Source organism: Microcaecilia unicolor, chromosome 4, assembly GCF_901765095.1.
Source record: "Microcaecilia unicolor chromosome 4, aMicUni1.1, whole genome shotgun sequence".
NCBI lineage: Eukaryota > Metazoa > Chordata > Amphibia > Gymnophiona > Siphonopidae > Microcaecilia > Microcaecilia unicolor.
This window is the reverse complement of record NC_044034.1, coordinates 17,551,802-17,571,642: the sequence shown is the minus strand read 5'-3', so window position 1 is coordinate 17,571,642 and position 19,841 is coordinate 17,551,802. Positions and strand designations below refer to the sequence as shown.

Below are 19,841 nucleotides of genomic sequence, written 5' to 3'. Positions count from 1 at the left end.
AGCCTGTGTTTCGGCAAATGCCTGCGTCAGGGGTCTGTTATCATAAAAACTATAGATGGAAAACTATAGATGGAATCACAAGGCGGAGCCAAGTTGTAGAGGAAGCAATATTTAATTGAAGACCCAACACAGCATGTGTTTCGGCAAATGCCTGCATCAGGGGTCTGTTATCATAAAAACTATACACATTACATTAGCCACAACATTTAATACCACAGACTCATTGTTAAAAGTAACAATTTACAAAAAGCATATAAATACCAATAGAAATACAACATAAAGAGTAAACCTCTCAGATTCTTCACTGTATCAAACATACTGAAATCATAGAAAAATATCATCCAAAACACATATAACAAAGAGATCCTGTTTCACATGCATTAAAAAGGTGTATTAACAATTACAATAAACCATACTAACACTTATATATATATATAGTAACATAGTAACAAAGTAAGTGACAGCAGATAAAGAGACCTGAATGATTCATCCAGTCTGCCCAACAGTCACGTTCATTATAAATTCAAGATTAAATCAACAATGAATGTGATATTATTTACTTGATCGTGGTCTTTCTTTGGTGTTTCTGGGACACAGACCTTAGAAGTCTGTCCCGGCTTTGTCCTTACGTTCCACCTACTGGAGTTTATTATTTATTTATTTATTTATTTTACAGTGCTTATAGCCCACAATTTCCCACCTCTGGTAGGCTCAATGTGGCTTACAACATTTGAACAAAAAATAGACAGGGCACAGTAAATGGAAAGGGGTAAGTAGGGCAGAGAGGTAAGGATAAAGAAATGGGTCCATAATAACAGTGCCAGAGCACAATGGCAGCGTCCTGAGGTTAGTAAGGTTGGCCTGGATCTTTGGGGTATGCTTGCTCAAATAAGCAAGTCTTAAGCGACTTCCTAAAAGATTCAGATGATCCTGAATCGATTTCATTGATTTTGGTAGGGCATTCCACAAGTGGGCGCCAACGTAGGCAAAGAAGGAAGCATACATGGTTTTATTCTTCAGCCTAGAACACGCAGGGTAATGGAGGGTTAAGTAGGAGCGGGCAGTTCTGAGAGAGTTTCTTGGTGGTAGGTGGACAAGTGAATCCATGTACGCAGGGGCTGCTCCATAGAGAATCTTGTGGACTAGAGCACAGATCTTAAAAGTTATACGCTCTTGTACAGGAAGCCAATGCAATTTCTCACGAAGCAGACTGGAACTAGTGAACTTTGGTACTCCATATATGAGTCGAGCTGCTGTGTTTTGGACAGTTTGTAGTTTCTTTAAGAGTACGCCAGTGCACCCTGCGGAGATGCCATTGCAGTAATCCAGTCGGCTCAAGACTAATGATTTGACTAGGTCGCAGAAAACTCCCCTAGGGAAATATGGTTTCACTTGCCTTAGTTTCCAGAGGGAGGAGAATGCTTTCTTGGTGGTTGAGATGGTATGGTCCAGCAGCGTTAAGTTCCAATCTACTATAGCACCTAGTATTCAAAGGCTTTCAGAGATGGGCAAGGTGAAGCCTGGCACGGATAAGTTGGTGGGCCTGAATTTATTGAAGGGAGAGGCAAGAATGAGGCAGTGAGTTTTTTCGGTGTTAAGTTTCAATTTGAAGGTGTTGGCCCACGTAAACATGGTATTTATTCCAAGGCTGATGTCGTCAGCAATCTCAGCAAAGTTGCAGTCAAAGCCCACTCCAGCCTATCCGAGCTATACTGTGGTATATGAAGAAGTTGTAAATAAATAAATAACCAACCAACCACTTGGAGAAGAGTGCATGTACTGAGTGAAGGAGGGGAGAGGACCAGGAGAAAACAGATGTTCTTGTGAGTCCTTGGGAGATAGTGTGGTGCAGATGGACCACTTCCATTACTTTAACTCTGCGACTGAAATATTATCACTTCACGCTGCCCATCCCTTCTCAGTGCTGAAGGACAATACGAGGGCAACTCTATAAATGTCAAGAGCCCGAAAGATTAAAATAAAAAAAGTCCCATGGTTTCACAATGGACTTTTTCTCGTAAGGGAGCAAGTTTGCAGAGCCAAAGGCTCTTGGTGAAAGGCTCAAAATCTTGAATTACTACAGACTTTTAAATACTCTTCTAAACATTATATTCCGAACGAAGAGCTGCTTATTTTCTCACATTAATCAATGACTCAAAAATCCCTCAAAAGAATTGTTCCAAATACTGGCCCATTTTACTGACCGTAAGTCTTCTTGTGATTCAGCTTCAATCCTTTCTGGTGATTCACTGGGCATATACTTTATTCATAAGATTTCTACCCTTCGTGATTCCATCACCTCAGTTGATTTCTTGGATATGGATGCTTCTCATGCATTGGTCAACCCTAGCACTCTTTCTTCATCATGGGGTTCTTTTATGGTACCCACTCTCACCTCCTTATCTAACATCATCACCCACATGTGTTTCACAACTTCCTCTCTGGACCCACTTCCCTCTAGTTGGTTACAAATATCTCACCGTGGTCTCCTGCCACTACTCCTTCACTTAATTTCATCTAGTCTTTCAACAGGCACAGTAATGTTATGCTGGAAAAAAGCGATTGTTAAGCCCAGTGGCGTAGCTACGCGGGGCCACAGGGGCCTGGCCTCCCCCCCAAATTTCCTCCAGGCCCCTGGTTTTGCTGATGGGGGTCCCAACCCCCACCAGCTGAAGCCTTCTCTAGTGCCGGTTTCCGGCGCCACCGCATTGCCTGCGCTGCTCTCTCTTCCTCCTCACGTCCTGCACGCTCCTTTTAGTGAAATTGAGCATGCGCACGTGCAGGATGTCAGGAGTCAGGACTCACAGAAACAAATCAGCAAATGCGCTGGAGACCGGTGCTGAAGAAGACTTCGGCTGGCAGAGTTGGGGACCCCCGCCAGCAAAGGTACCTGGCGGCAATGGGGGAGGGTCGGCGGTGGGAGGGGGTTCGAAAGTGGTGGGGAGAGGGTCGGCAGCGGGACGGGGGGGTCTAAAGTGGCGGGGGAGGGTCAGCGGCAGGCTAAACTATGCCCCCCACCTCGGGCTCTGGACCCCCCTCCCGCCAAGGTCTGGCTACGCCCATGGTTAAGCCTATATTTAAAAATTCTTCTTTTGATCCCACGGTTCCTGCCCATTACTGACCTATCTCTAATCTTTGCATCATTTCAAAAATAATGGAAAAAAATAGTTTTCGGGCAACTCTTAGTGCATGTTGAAAAACTTCCTGTTCTGCACCTGCAAGAGACGGGATTTAGATCCAACTGTAGCACTGAAAGCACAGTTGCGGCACTTACAAGCGAATGATATTCTGTCTTAGACAAAGGAGATATTGCTTTATCTGTCTCACTAGATGTTTCTGTGGCCTTCGATGTAGTAGATCACTCCTGTTCCAGCCAAGCCTGTTCGAGAATCCTAAATCCTGTCCCTGCCTTGTTTTTTTTTTTTTTTTTTTAAATTGTGTTTTATTGATGATATAAACTTTACAATAAATCCGTACATTCAAAATGATTTACAACAATAGCTTACCATGCATCTTGGTGCTGTAGTCTTAACAGATTCTAAATATCATCATTACATTTTCTTTTTACCCCCCCCCCCATATCCCCCCTTTCCCCCCCCCCCCCCCCCCCATTTTCCCCCCTTCGCCAGGTTGCTATATGTTGTTACAGTATTTATCCATTAAGTACTCTGCTACGCGCTTGAGGTGTCAAAGTGTCCAGGAATGGTAACCAACATTGGAGATACTTCTCGCCCTTTGGAGTGGCTAAGTCTTGTACTGCCCTGCGTTCTAGGGCACTCAACGATATCATGTATGCCCTCCATACTTGGGCAGTGGGTTTTTCCTCCTGGATCCAAAGTTTGAGAATCGTTTTCTTCCCCATCAGTACAGCTCGGCGTTGGAAATAGCGGAGTCCTGCTTTAGATGGTCCATGGATCGTGAAAATATTAAATAAAAGTCCTGGGTGTCTGACCCATTGAACCTTCCACATCATAGAAACCTGTCTACAGACCATGGTCCAGAATCCTAGTATTGGGGGACAGTGCCAGAACATATGTCCCAGATGTGCTCCTCCCCCTGTGCATTTCGGACAATCATCTGCTGGTCTTAAAGTAGCCCTGAATGCTCTATGAGGAGAAATAAATAGTCTCATCACAAATTTATACTGGGTTTCTCGTAATTCTGCACTCCCACTCTCTCTATAGCATGTTTGCAGGCATGTCTGTATCACATCTTCACCAATTGTCAACCCCAGTTCCCTTGCCCACGCCTGTGCCAGTTCCCGATATGGTGCTAGAGGCATAGCAGCCCGAATCTGCGCATGATAGTATTTTAAGGGCACCGCCCGCTTTGCTTCCAGGTCAAAAATTTCTACCAACTTTACCCGTACTTCATAGTTAAGCGCTGCCCCGGGGAGAGCTTGTATATAATGCTGTATTTGTGCATAAGCTAAGAAGTCTTTGATCTCTAACCCCTGGCGTCTCTGCAAGACCTCTCTTGGTTGTAATGTTCCATCTCTTTTAAGAATCTGGAATAAGAAGAAAATCCCCACCTCTCCCCATTGTGCAAAAGTACGCGATGACCTGCCCACCGGGAAGTCTACATTTCCCCTGATTGGCAGAAATGGGGAGACCTCTGCATCTAGCCCACACAGTCTGCAGACCCACTGCCATGCCCTCTTTAATGGTGTAAACAAGAATTTGATATGTTTTGGCGTTTTTATTTTACCTGGTCCCGCATGTAGCCAATAGCTGAAATGTACATTCCCGAGCATCCGACATTCTGCCTCTGGATATGTGAAATATCCTGTTCCTCTAAACCAGTCTCCTATGTGTCGCATGCAACCTGCAATAGATAGCCATTTGACACTTAGCACCCCCAGCCCTCCCTTGTCTTTAGGTAGATATGTTTGTTTTAAGGATACCCGGGCCCTTTTCCCATTCCATAAAAATTGTTTTACTATCCTATGTAATGCTAATTCATCCCTGCGGGTCAAGAGAAGTGACAGTACCTGTGTTATATATGTCCACTTAGGAACAATTATCATATTATACACTGCTATTCTGCCCCACAGTGATAAGGTCAGCTTCCGCCACATTTGTAGCGTTTCTTTTGTGGATTCCCAAAGTGGTGCCAAATTAGTTTGGTGTAGTTGATCTAAGTTGGTAGGGAGATATATTCCCAGGTATTTTATTTTTTCTTCTTTCCACTGCAGAGGGAATGGCCCTTGCCACTGTGACTTTATCCTTGGTGTGGTTGGCAGGGCCACTGATTTATGTCTATTTAAAGTGAACCCTGAATGATAGCCAAATTCATCTATCAACTCCAATAGACTTTGCAGTGAGTGTTGTGGTTGTGTTAATGTGAGTAAGATATCATCTGCGAAGGCCAGCACTTTCGTGGGAAGACTGGGGATTGCAACTCCTACTATTTCCGCGTTGTTCTCTACCGTTCGTAGGAACGGTTCTATGTATAGTAAGAATAAGAGTGGTGACAATGGGCACCCCTGTCTCGTACCCCTCTGCACCTGGAACGCCTGGGATGCCATTTTGTTTACTAATATACGAGCTTGTGGCTCCGTATATAGAGCTGTGACAGCACGCAAGTACCAGCCCCCCAGACCCACATATTTTAGTACTTCAAAAAGGTACCCCCATCTCACTTTGTCAAAGGCTTTTTCGGCATCCAGGCCTACAAGTAGAAGAGGGTCTCCGGCTTCCCGGCTATGCGCTAAGGCTAGCAAAGCTCGCCGAACATTAAGACCTGGATGCCGGCCTCGTACAAACCCCACTTGGTGTGCCCCAACTACATGGGGGAGGTGCATTGCCAATCGGTCTGCTAGTATTCTTGCTAATATTTTAAGGTCAACATTGAGGAGGGAAATTGGTCTGTATGCCTCTAGGCTTTCTGGGTCTTTTCCGGGCTTTGGTATCAAGGTTATGAGTGCCTCATTCACTCCTAGGGGAAATCGTTCCTGTTCTACCACTTCGTCAAAGTATTTAGCCAGAGGCACACATACTCTATGAGATAACAGCTTATAGTATTCTGTGGAAAATCCATCAGCTCCGGGGCTTGTGCCTCCCGAGAGCGACCCTATCACTTTTTGTATTTCCTGTGCATCTAATGGGGCGTTACGTGGTTCTCTCATTTCTAGTGTTAGACTTGGAATTCCTGAGTCTTCCAAGTAATCCCGTATTGCTGTACTCTCAGACTCTGGCTCTGCCCTATACACCCCAGAAAAATAATCTCTGAATAGGTTCAGTAGGTCTAGGGGTCTATGCTTTCTGATTCCCGCTGGAGTCTTCAGCACCGAGATGTAAGAGTTCCCTGTCCACACTCTAACTATCCGCGCCAGCAATTTCCCCGTGCGGTTTCCAAATTTAAAATATTGAAACCGTCTACTAAATAGGTATTTTCGTGTTTTTTCATGGATTAATGTGTTAAGTCCTGCTAGATTTGCCATCATTTGGTCATAGTGAGCTTGAGATGGCCGGTGCTGGTGTTTTTGTTTTGAAATTCTATACTGGCGTTCTAGTTGCACTATACCCTGCGTTAGCCTTTTATTTCTCGCCGCTACATAGCTAATGATTTCTCCCCGCAACACTGCCTTTGATGTTTCCCAAAATAGCCCAGGTGTGTCTTGATGTTGATCATTCATCTCTGCATAGTATTCCCATTTTTGTTCTAAGTAAGCACGAAAATCTGGGTCTCCTGCTAGGTATGTAGGGAATCTCCAGCGCGTATGATATTCCTCTGCTAGTCCCAATTCCATATCTACCCAGATTAGGGTGTGATCAGATATTGCCATTGATCCTATCTCTGCTGTGTGTACAACTTCGAACAGAGTTTTTGTCACTAGTATATAGTCTATGCGGGACCACGTGTGATGTGCTTTAGATAAATGCGTGTATTCCCGGTGCGTTGGGTGCAGGAGGCGCCAGGGGTCTACCAATTCCAACATTTTACAGAGATAATCTAGCCCTGTACCTCTCCTGAGCGCTCCCCAGGCTGTATTGGATGACCTATCTAGATCCGGGTCTAGCACCTGATTAAAGTCTCCCAACAATATCCAAGGGGCTGTGTCATATTTTGTCCCTAGTTGTACTAATGATTGTAAGAATTGTGGGTCTCGCGTGTTGGGCCCATATATCCCACAAATATAGTATTCCTTCCCTTGGTAACTTAAATGTATCAGCACAAATCGTCCAGCTGTATCTGTTTCTACCATGCGTGTTCGGCCCGCCAGGCCTTTTTTTATAAGAATGGCCACCCCTCCCCTGCGACCCTCCGCCGAGGAAGAGGAGTAGCACTCTCCCACCCATTGCTGTTTTAATTTCTGGTGCTCCTCCTCAGTGAGCTTTGTTTCTTGCAAACATGCTATAGATACTAGATTCCGTTTCAGATGGGCTAGTATCTTGGTCCGTTTAATTGGGGATGTTATCCCGGATACATTCCAAGATGCCATGCGCAATGGTATTGGTTTAGCCATTACTTCTCGTATAATAGCTGAATTCAAAATTCTGATATACTTTAGGGTTCTGGGTCTCCCAGCCTCGACCCGTCTCCCCCAAGAGTGGTATAAATATGTTCATGGTGTCATCTATCTTGTTCATTGTATAAATAACTTGAAAACCTGGCATAGGGTTAACCCCCTCCCATTCTCCCTCCCCTCTCCCCCCTGCCCCCCTCTACTCCCTCTGCTCCCTCTTTCCCTTTCCAGCTCGCTCTTTGCGGCAAGCGGGTCCGTTAAACACATCCAGAGCCCGCCTCCAACCCCCTTAAATATTATGTGAATCATTTCTTTCTCCCTTCAACAAAACACACTATATAACATTTTAACATTGCAAAACTTACAGCCATTAATTTATAGAAATTTGTCCTTCATCATGTAGCTTAGGCAATGTTGCTTGTCTCCTCCTTATCCCTGTTGCAAAAGGCCATTGTACTCCGCGCTTACTTTCACCCCGGTGAGGAGGTTATCCATTCTTGAGCTAAGGCTGGAGTTGAAAAGTTCTTCCATCCATTACTTGTTTGTATCCTTAAAGTGGCCGGGTATTGCAAAACAAATCTTTGTTTCTTTTCTACCAGCTGGGTACAGATTGGTGTAAAGGCCCTTCTCCTTACTGTCAGTGATGCTGAATAATCTTGGAATATTCTTATGGGCCCTCCCTCAAACTTGGCTTCTTCTTTATTAGCTTTGTAAAGTCTGAGGACTGCTGCTTTCTGAGTATATCGGTGAAACTTTGCTATGATCACCCTGGGCCGATTTTCTCGAGGCGCTTTTTGGCCTATCCTGTGTGCCCTGTCCAAGTGTATTTCACCTCCCTCACAGACCTCTGGGAATCGCGCTACCAGCCATGTTTCGAGGGTAGCCTTGATATTATTCTCTGCCAGCGTTTCTGGGAATCCCACAAACCTTAGATTTTCCCTCCGCGCACGGTTCTCAAGATCATCCAGCTTTTCTTGGTATTCTTTTGTCAGCTGTTCCAGCCGTTCCATATTTGTTCCCTGCTCCGCCTGGATATCTTCTACTTCAGAGACTCTTGCTTCCAATTCACCGGTTCTTCGGCCCAACTCCGTTGTGACCGCCGTGATCCCGATAATTTGCTCTGATAGTTGTGTAAAGCGCGAGTCAAGCGCCCGTACCACCGCGTCAGTGATTTCTGATACCAACGATTCACTTGGTTCTTGTGCTCGAGGAGCCGGCGGTGTAGCAGGCGCCATTTTGTTTTCGGCTCCGCGGAGCCTTTCGTCCTTTCTTTTTGCTGGTTTTACTGCTGCTGCCATGGCGTGCTGGATTACAAATTTGTCCATACACGCCTATCAGGTGAGTGCAACGTCTCCCGTTGTGTTTCGCCGTCTGGGCTGTGTAAATTTCGGGTTTTAAAGCGGGCTCTGGAGCAGACGATGTATCACGCGTCCACCGTCGCTCACTGCGTAACTAACCTGTCCCTGCCTTGTTTATTGTCTTGCTTCTGTTATTCTTGTTGCCTAGCTCCTGCCCTGTCTTGCCTGTCTAGTTGTGCTTTGTCTTGTCTCTTTCAGTCTAGTCCTGTCCGGATCCAGTCCTTGCCTTGTCCTTGTCTTGCCCTTTTCTGGACCCGGTTTTAATCTACTTCCGTGTTTTGCCTTGTCTTGCATTTCTGGGTCCCAGTCCCAGTTTTAATCCAGTTCAGAGTCTTGCCTTGTACTGTCTGGGTTCCAGTTCTGGCTCTTTGCCTTCTTTTCCTTGCCTTGTCTGGATCCGGTTCTTGTGTTGTCCATTGTGTTTAGTTACCTCTGTCCTGCCTTGTTGAGTCTGTTAGTTTATCTTAGTCCAGTCTGTTCTGATTCCTGCCTATGCCAGCCCAGGTGATTTTTCTGCCAAAGCTCCAGCTTTGGTCCAAGGGCTCACCATTCCCTGACAGTTGTAACACTTTGTTTTATTGTTTAGTTTCTTATGTTCTCTTGATTGATTGATTGAATGTATCTATTTATTTATGACATTTATACCCCACATTTTCCCACACAATTTTGAGTTCAATGTGGCCAACAAACTAAAAAGAAGTCATTACAAAAAAATGAATCAAAATACATAAACCCACACCTACAAATAAGGAAAGAATCGCAAATATATAATGAACCTCGTCTTAATGGAGCTCCTTTATTTATGGTTGTTGCTTTTTTTTATGATCGAATTCTGTAAACCGCCTTGGCCTTTTATTAGAAAAGGTGGCATATCATGTTTTAAATAAGCATCAATATAAACATAAACACTTATACGCCAGGATGATGCCCACTAACGCTGGGGTTTACTAAGCTGCTAGCCTGGCTGGCTGTGCGCTAGTGTCAACACAGCCCATTCACATTGGACTGTGTTGGCAATGGCGAGCGGAAGCTGCTAGCGTGGCTTAGTAAACAGACCCCTTTGAATTCTATAATGGTAATTGCGTGCACAATCGTCATTACAGAATAGAGCGTAAGTCTGCATTTCCATGCATAACTTTACGTGCAAGCACTTACGCAAGCTCAATGGCTGGTGTAAATGTTCACACCTAACGAGTAATGCTTGTGCTCTATAACCAGTGCGTGTAAATACCTGACACATCCCCAACCCATATGTTCAGAAGAATCTGCAATACAACGGAGAACTTGAACGCCCCACGGAAAAACACAAGTGCAGGTAAAAGTGGGATGTTTGACCACGGAAAAACAAACCCTGGAGACAGTGATCTTGAAAATGCTTATTTATTTGTTAAAAAGACTCTGACACAACTGTTGTGTTTCGGCCGTCAGGTCTGCATCAGGAGTCTATAAGAAACATACATATACAAATGAAAGTTAAAAAATATGTATAAGATAAATGCATAAAAACATATAATAAAAGATATGAACAAACAACAAACATATATGGAAATCAAACCATTTTTTTAACATCCAAAATACAACATGTAAAAGTGGGCACTTGTTACAATGTTCTTATTAAAGTACTAATGTTTCAAAAAAATACATACGCTAAAATACATATAAATAAACAATATATAAGTAAAATAATGTACGTACAAAGATAGTATGCATTATGAAAAAAACAACAATGAAAAAAACAATACGCATTATAAAAACAATATATGTTCTGGTGTGCATTTGTTCTCATAAGGTGCTGAAATTCCATGAAATAAGATGGATATTTCAAAGAAGGAAAAACTGAAAAATGATAATAAAAATGAAAGAAAAAAGGTACAGATGAAAATAAGGAAGGGGGAAAGGGGGGGGGGGAAGAGAAAAAAGGGGGGAACAAGAGGAAAGTGACAGGTGAATAGAAGAGAGAAAAAAGTGAACAGCAAAGGAGGGAAGGGGGAAGGGAGAAAGGAGGGAGGGGAGAACAAGAAAAAGAAGAAGAAAAAAAGGAAAGAAAGAAAAAAAGGGAGAAAGAAGGGAAGGATGGGGGGAGGGGGGGGGGGAAGGGGAAGAAGAATGTAAAATATGAGATAGAATGACCAAGTGCTTTTAAAATACCATAATATTCTCTGTAAACATAGAGGCAATTTTAAAAGCACTTGGTCATTCTATCTCATATTTTACATTCTTCTTCCCCTTCCCCTCCCCCCCCCCCCATCCTTCCCTTCTTTCTCCCTTTTTTTTTCTTTCTTTCCTTTTTTTCTTCTTCTTTTTCTTGTTCTCCCCTCCCTCCCTTCTCCCTTCCCCCCTTCTCTCCTTTGCTGTTCACTTTTTTCTCTCTTCTATTCACTTGCCACTTTCCTCTTGTTCCCCCCTTTTTTCTCTTCCCCCCCCCCTTTCCCCCTTCCTTATTTTCATCTGTATCTTTTTTTCTTTTTTCTTTCATTTTTATTATCATTTTTCAGTTTTTCCTTCTTTGAAATATCCATCTTATTTCATGGAATTTCAGCACCTTATGAGAACAAATGCACACCAGAACATATATTGTTTTTATAATGCGTATTGTTTTTTTCATTGTTGTTTTTTTCATAATGCATACTATCTTTGTACGTACATTATTTTACTTATATATTGTTTATATGTATTTTAGCGTATGTATTTTTTTGAAACATTAGTACTTTAATAAGAACATTGTAACAAGTGCACACTTTTACATGTTGTATTTTGGATGTTAAAAAAATGGTTTGATTTCCATATATGTTTGTTGTTTGTTCATATCTTTTATTATATGTTTTTATGCATTTATCTTATACATATTTTTTAACTTTCATTTGTATATGTATGTTTCTTATAGACTCCTGATGCAGGCCTGACGGCCGAAACACAACAGTTGTGTCAGAGTCTTTTTAACAAATAAATAAGCATTTTCAAGATCACTGTCTCCAGGATTTGTTTTTCCGTGGTCAAACATCCCACTTTTACCTGCACTCACATCCCCAACCCAGCCATGCCCCTCCCTGGTCCACACCTCCTTGCAGCTGCACACAGTGAATTTCGGGCACGCACCTCATAGAATAGTGACTAATGGCAGTTATGCAAGTAACTAGAAATTAGTACCAATTAATGCTTATTAAGCCAATTATTGGTATTTATCACCAATTAATTAAATTTATGGCACCAATTAGCTAATTAATTTATGTATGTAACGCATGCTCAATTGCACATGTAACTTTGGGTGCCACTTATGGAATTTTGGTGTCCATGCTTTGAAAAAAAGCTGACACCTGGGAAGATGACATAACCTATGAGATAGATAAAAGAAGGGGGAAGTAAACGAGGCGCAGTGTCATACCTCAAAGGTGAAAGGGTAGGCGTGCTCTCCCAGTTTCTTAATCAAGCGTTCCTGCAGCCGTGTCAAGGGTTTCTTCTCCTCGGGGACTGGGGGGAAGGCCTGGATGTTAGACACGAATAGGTCCTTGCGGAAGGTCAGTCCGAGGACATCCAGGTCCTCTCGACCGTAACGGAAGGCACAGGTCAGTGTCACGAACACTAGGAAAGAGACCACCAGAGGAGTCGTCATTAAGTTGGAAACAAAATCGGAGGAAGGAGGGAAGAGATTTGTTAGGTTTTTCTCTCTTTACTTTCTCTCAACATGTTTGTCTTTCTTTCACAGTCTTTTCTGGCCATCTCTGTGGCCTTCTCTCCCGATCCACCCTCTCTTTTCACCACAGATAGCTCTGAAGTGGCCTGAGTACTACTGCAAGGGTTTGTCCTCTTCTGTGTCACCAAGTGGCCCTACCTCCTCCTCTTTGGACTCTAACATACCTACTGTACCGTGCCTTGAAGTACCACTGGAACAGTGGCGTAGCTACGGGTTGGCCTAGGTGGGCACAGACCCACCTATTCTTGCCTCAGGCCCACCCAGCGGTGGCGTCCCAAATCAGCATCTCTCCTCCTCTGCGGTGTCTCTGCAGGCTTCCATCGGCCGGGTCCTGTCCTTGCTTTCATCATTTCCTGTCTGGCGGGACCCGGTCAATGGAAGCCTGCAGGGCCAGTGCAGGCAGCAATAATTGAATCTCTGCAGGCACCGGGGTCGCCTGTAAGGAACACCAGGGAGGGACGGGGTACAGCGACAGGCGGGCAGATGCTGGGACACCACGGAGGAGGAGAGATGTTGATGTGGGGTGCCACCGCTGGGTGGGCCTGAGTCAAGAATGGGTGGGTCTCCTGCTGAATATCCATGCTTAGGCGCCTAAATGCTGTTTAACCGGCCAGAGCTGGTTAAATAGTTTTGAATATCAGAGGAACAGTGCGGAACTGCAAGGGGGTGTGTGGATGTGGGAGGGGCATAGATGGGTCAGACGCATGCCCATAACTTAGGTGTAATTCATGTGACTAAATCTATGTGCGTCTATTTACGCCAACAAAAAGCCAGTGTAAATCCTTGCGTGTAGATTTATGCGCACTGGCCCATATTTTATAACAGTGCACGTAAGTTTTGGAATGCCCATGAAACACCCCTTTCCACGCCCCTTTTTGCCTGCGCATGTTAGAATGTAGGCACAGTACATTACAGAATACGCTAAGTGATGTATGCGTGTAAATTTTAATTTTTGCCAATTCATGCTCGTTATTGCTTGTTAAGGACTGTTAACAATGCTTAACAGCATATTAAAACAATTAATCTATGCACGTAGTTATAAAATATGCTTAGATTTATGTGCGGAATTATGCGTAACTCTAGGCAAGCTATATCGAATCCAGGGGTTAGTGTGTTGCATCCTGGCATCCAGATTTTGGTGAACTGTAGAGAATTACCCCCCAAACATCTAAGTGCCATTTGAAAACTGACCTTATCTTGACAGATCAACAGATATAGATACATCTATACATGTTGGTATCTGTATATGTGCTGATGATATAGGAGCGACTCGACACAGCTGCTGTGTTTTGGCGCCTAACCGCCTGCGTCAGGAGTCTTATGATGTAATGTCAATGTTGAAAGCAAGATATTTCTATCTGAATTTTGTATACGAAGTTGGTAACTAATGAAACCCAGGATAAATGATGAAAACTTTGTGGACTGCCATTCAGACCGTTCTAGCAGTCTGCAAAGTTTTCATCGTTTATCCTGGGTTTCATTAGTTACCAACTTCGTATACAAAATTCAGATAGAAATATCTTGCTTTCAACATTGACATTACATCCAGGGGCGTAGCTACGTGGGGCCACGGGGGCATGGGCCCCTACAGATTATGCCTTGGCCCCCTCTACATTTGACCCACCCTGCCGCCCGCCCCCACCCCCGCATCAGGTACCTTGTTCGCTGGCGGGGGTCCCCAATCCCCGCCAGCCGAAGAGTCTTCTTCAGCGCCGGTCGACTCCGGCGCCTTAGTTGTGTGATCATCTGTTTCTGACGCCTTACGTCCTGCATGGGGCTACATGCACGGTACAGGATGTAAGGTGTCAGAAACAGATGATCACACAACTAAGGCGCCGGAGTCGACTGGTGCTGAAGAAGACTCTTCGGCTGGTGGGGTTTGGGGACCCCCGCCAGCATACAAGGTACCTGATGCGGTGGCGGGGCAGGGGGTGGGGCAGGGGGCGGGGCAGTGGGGTTTTGCGGTTGCGGCGGCGGGGGTTTTTTGCGGTTGCGGTGGCGGGGGGGGGTCCAAAGTGGCGGGGGGTGGGCGGCCATGGTGGTAGGAGGGTTTGCGGTTGCAGCAGTGGGGGGGAGTCCAAAGTGGGCAGGGGTGCGGTCGGCGGTGGGGGGAGGCGGCTAAACAGTGCCCCCCCTCCACTTCGGACTCTGGCCCCCCCTCCCGCCGAGGTCTGACTACGCCCCTTACATCATAAGACTCCTGAAGCAGGCGCTTAGGTGCCGAAACACAGCAGCTGTGTCAAGTCGCTCCTTGATTTCTAATTAAGACTCCTATCTACCTACATGTCTCCTTCGGTATTTGAGAAGACCCCACTCTCCCTACTCCCTCCTTTTTTTGCGTTGACTGTTTCTACGTAGGGAACTAGCACACCTCCACCCTTGTGTGGCCTTCCCCTGTTCTGATGATATAGGAAACATACGTTTACTTGCCTCAGTAAAACAGAAAGGATAGCTGCTGTTCCCTGCAGGCACAGCCAGAATCAGCACACTGTCTACAGACTTGTACGTCCAGCTTTCCCAAGGATTGCAGGATTACAAGTTCATAAATGCACTGGAGGAAAACCAGGACTGAACTACCCTGTCCCCCAATAACATGGAGCCATTTAACCACCATAACTTAAATGCTGCATTCTCACCTTTCCTTTCTTTTAAGTATTCGGGGTCAACTAATACCACACCATCTGAAAAAGAGAGAGAGAGAGAGAGAAGTTTAATGTGATGAATAAAAAATAAATGTTTGATTGCTCCATTTCCCCAGCGGCGTACCAAGGGCGGGGCGGTGGGGGCGGTCCGCCCCGGGTGCACACTGCTGGGGGGGATGCAGAGAGCAACCGCGTGCCTGTCGGCTCCGCTGGGTCCCTGTTCCCTCTGCTCCAGAACAAGTTACTTCCACACGGTAGCCGGGCGGTAGTTCCAAATTGGCATGCGTTGGACCCGCGTAGCCACCTACGCGGCTTAGTAAAAGGGCCCCTCAGTGCAGAGTCTCTTGCATTAGTCAATAAGGGGCTGAAAAGTGGAGCCATGTGCGAAAAACACATTCACTCAATGTTAGGGTTGGGCCTGGAAAACATCCAATTGCAGCCTATTTCATAATTTGTGGTCAGTTGGATTCTGGGGTGTCTTTTGCCCTTCAGCGTCATAACCCTGCCCTAATGACTGATGCGTATGTCTTTGGTTCCACTTTTCTGTAGTAATTAATTAGTGTATTGATGAGGGGGTGGCAGCCTGCCTTCTGGAAAGGATCCAGGATCCATCTCACGAGGACCAAAATAGTTTCCTTCTTTTTCTTAGGTGCTTAGAAGGCCTTCTCTAGGGGATTCCTACTCTGCCTTTATGAGTTATTAATCCTCTACACTCCTATGTTCCCGGAACTGAAATCGACTAGTCACACCTAGAAGTTCTCTTCTAGATTCCATTCCAAGGGGATTTTTACTATCTTGCACTTGCCCTGTGATATACATTATTACTCTTGACCCTCTGTACCAGTCCAAGGCTAAATTTAAAAAGTTTTAAGGGCAGTCTGCTGAGATCCAAGATGGCGACGGATTGAGTAGCGTCAACGGACGCACTTCAATCTGGCCTAAGCGAACGCCACTGTGAGTTCCTTACCCGTCGGAAGATGGGCAAGCGACGGGGCAAGGTTCGGGCTGTTCCCTCCGTCCCAACCGGAGCGCCCCATCTCCAGCAGACGACGCTGGACCGTTTCGCAGTGCTTTCTGGTCCCGAGATGGCGTCTACTCCGACTGTGGGAGCTTGCTCATTGGAGCAGGACAGCAGCGTAGACGGGGCTTCCCTTAGCCCTGTTGAGCGTGCGGCGCCCCCACAGCCCGGAAGGGAGAATCTCCAAGCAAGCCCTGACAAAGTGGACGGAGTCCCGGTTGAGCGGGGAGGGAGTTTCCTGGAGAGGTCAACTGGAGCTGAAAACTTGGAGGAACCAGAAAAAACATCTTCTCCTGTCGTGTCTTTTAGGGCAGTGAGTATATTGCAACAAGTTTCAAAAGCCCCCCTACCGGACTGTATAATGGGAGAGGTAGTTAAACCAGCATAGTGTCGTTAGAGTCACTTTGGGACTTGACTTCTAGGACCCAATCTACATTGCAAATACTAATTTAAAAAAATATGGGGACAATACTTGGAGGGGCATAATTGAACAAAAACGTCTATCTCCATGGGCGCTTATCTCCAAGAACGGGTCCGTGAAGGTGCGGACCGAACCGTATTTTCGACAAAAATAGACGTCCATGTTTTATTCGACAATTTGTGAGCTGGGCGTTGTTGTTTTTCAGTGATAATGGAAAATGAAAGCGCCCAGCTCAAAAACGAATAAATCCAAGGCATTTGTTCGTGGGAGGGGCCAGGATTCATAGTGCACTGGTCCCCCTCACATGCCAGGACACCAACCGGGCACCCTAGGGGGCATTTTTACAAAAACAAAAAAAAAGGTAAAAGAGCTCCCAGGTGCATAGCACCCTTCCCTTGTGTGTTGAGCCCCCCAAATCCCCTTCAAAACCCACTGCCCACAAGTCTACACCATTACTATAGCCCTAAGGGGTGAAGGGGGGCACCTACATGTGGGTACAGTGGGTTTGGGGGGGTTGGACGACTAAGCATCAAGCAGCACAATTGTAACAGGTAGGGGGGGGGGTGGGCCTGGGTCCACCTGCCTGAAGTCCACTGCACCCCCTAACAACTGCTCCAGGGACCTGCATACTGTTGCCAGGGAGGTGGGTATGACATTTGAGGGTGAAAATAAAAAGTTGTGAAACATCATTTTTTGTGGTGGGAGGGGGTTAGTGACCACTGGGGGAGTCAGGGGAGGTCATCCCCGATTCCTTCCGGTGGTCATCTGGTCATTTAGGGCACTTTTTGGGGCATTATTCGTGAAAAAACAGGGTCCAGGAAAAGTGTCCTAAATTCTAGCTAAAAACGCATACTTTTTTTCCATTATCAGCGAAAGGCGCCCATCTCTGATCGGCCGATAACCACGCCCCAGTTCCAGCTTCACCACGCCTTCGACACGCCCCCATCAACTTTGTCCGCATCCGCGACGGAGTGCAGTTGAAAACGTCCAAATTCGGCTTTTTCGATTATACCGCTTTATTCGTTTTTGTGAGATAAACGTCTATCTCCCGATTTGGGTCGCAATATAGGCGTTTTTCTATTTCGATTATAAGCAGGATAGTAACATAGTAGATGACGGCAGAAAAAGACCTGCACGGTCCATCCAGTCTGCCCAACAAGATAACTCATATGTGCTACTTTTTGTGTATACCCTACTTTGATTTGTACCTGTGCTCTTCAGGGCACAGACCGTATAAGTCTGCCCAGCACTATCCCCGCCTCCCACCACTGGCTCTGGCACAGACCGTATAAGTCTGCCCCACACTATCCCCGCCTCCCAACCTCCAGCCCCGCCTCCCACTACCGGCTCTGCTATCCAATCTCGGTTAAGCTCCTGAGGATCCTTTCCTTCTGAACAGGATTCCTTTATGTTTATCCCACGCATGTTTGAATTCCGTTACCGTTTTCCTCTCCACCACCTCCCGCGGAAGGGCATTCCAAGCATCCACCACTCTCTCCGTGAAGAAATACTTCCTGACATTTTTCTTGAGTCTGCCCCCCTTCAATCTCATTTCATGTCCTCTCGTTCTACCGCCTTCCCATCTCCGGAAAAGATTCGTTTGCGGATTAATACCTTTCAAATATTTGAGTGTCTGTATCATATCACCCCTGTTCCTCCTTTCCTCCAGGGTATACATGTTCAGGTCAGCAAGCCTCTCTTCATACGTCTTGTAACGCAAATCCCATACCATTCTCGTAGCTTTTCTTTGCACCGCTTCAATTCTTTTTACATCCTTAACAAGATACGGCCTCCAAAACTGAACACAATACTCCAGGTGGGGCCTCACCAACGACTTATACAGGGGCATCAACACCAGAGACTGCGCTGATTCAGTTAAAATCTGGTGAAAGCCAAGTGTCTGAAGTTAAAAGACTGTCTGAAAAAGTTGGAAAAATTGAACTTGTGGAACAAACTCTATTAAAAGACAAGGATTTTACCCTAAGACGCCTGGAATACTTGGAAAATCAATCCAAAAGACCAACTTTGCGTTTTATAAATGTTCCGAGGTCACCATTGATTGTTCCGACGCAAATGGTTAAAAAGTATCTTATGGAAACTCTGGGAATGCCTGAAAACTCATAGCCCCCAATAACTAGGGCATATTATTTTCAGACTGGTGCTAAGACACCGGAAAATATTTCAGAACGGGGAGCAATGAATTTAACAGCATTCCTAGAGTCGTCTCTTGAGGTGATAACACAAAGAACTACACTGCTGGTAACCTTTGCGCTGGAAACGGACAGAGACGCAGTACTTAGGCTTTCATTTAGCCATTTGGATTCATTATTTTTGGGTTCAAAGGTGAGAGTTTTCCCGGATTTATCCAGGGAAACTCAAAAGAGACGCAAGATGTTTTTGCTATTGCGCCCAAGAGCTTTGGGGCAAATTTTCTTTTGAGATATCCATGTGTGTGTAGAGTAATCTTGCAGTCCAAGCAATATCAATTCTTTGACCCAAAACAATTAGAAGATTTTCTAAAAAGCAGAGAAGAGGTCAATATACAAGTCTAGTCATTTATGCAACGCTGTATGCAGACTTGAGTAACCCACTTGGGATAGTAGCGACTTATTTTGAATTTAATATTATTTGAAATCGCCTGTTTAAACAGGAATTCTTTTTCTATTTCCTTCTTGGATCGATTTCATACACATTGTGGTCGTTAGTAATTATTATTATTTCTTGCAGAATTTACTTTTAATATTGGATGGAATTTAATTCGATTTGTGTAATATCACTCATAAATGTATGTTTGATAAAAGCTTAAAAAAAGGTTAAAAAAAAAGTTTTAAGAACTGAAACCCTATTTGTTTCTGTCATATCCCCTACCTCAATGCAAGCGGCGCCCTCGGGCTACGCGGGTTCCCGTCGACACGCACACTTGACTGGCACAGCCCTGAGCCATGTGTATGTAGTTCTTCTCTAGGTTTGTTCAGAGAGACGGTGGTTGCAGGCTCCTTGATTGCTTTGCTTCCACATACCTGGGTCTGCTCTCTCTCTGCCTGGCTTCCCTTGCTTCTCTACTATTGGTCTTCCGGTTCCTCCTTCCCCCTGCTCTTGTCCTATGGCTGTGCTCCTTCTCCCTACTGGTTCCTGCTGATGTCAGATGCCAGCACTTTATCAGCTGAGTTCTTCCTGGACTCCATGCTTTGGCTTCAACTTTGGTAGGTGTTACTTGCTCAGTAGTTTGCTTCTTCTCTACTT

At 45.2% G+C, this 19,841-nt stretch overlaps 1 protein-coding gene across 1 annotated transcript in view; it reads right to left on the bottom strand.

Annotated features, from left to right (window-relative positions):
- ARRB1 (arrestin beta 1) overlaps window positions 1-19,841 on the bottom strand; it is an 88,317-nt gene that overhangs the window by 53,750 nt on the left and 14,726 nt on the right. Inside the window, exons 3-4 of the mRNA XM_030199747.1 lie at window positions 15,154-15,198; window positions 12,209-12,405 (exon numbers count right to left, since the gene is read on the bottom strand). Coding sequence (XP_030055607.1) covers window positions 12,209-12,405; window positions 15,154-15,198 — 242 coding nt within the window. The remainder of the gene's footprint in view (window positions 1-12,208; window positions 12,406-15,153; window positions 15,199-19,841) is intronic.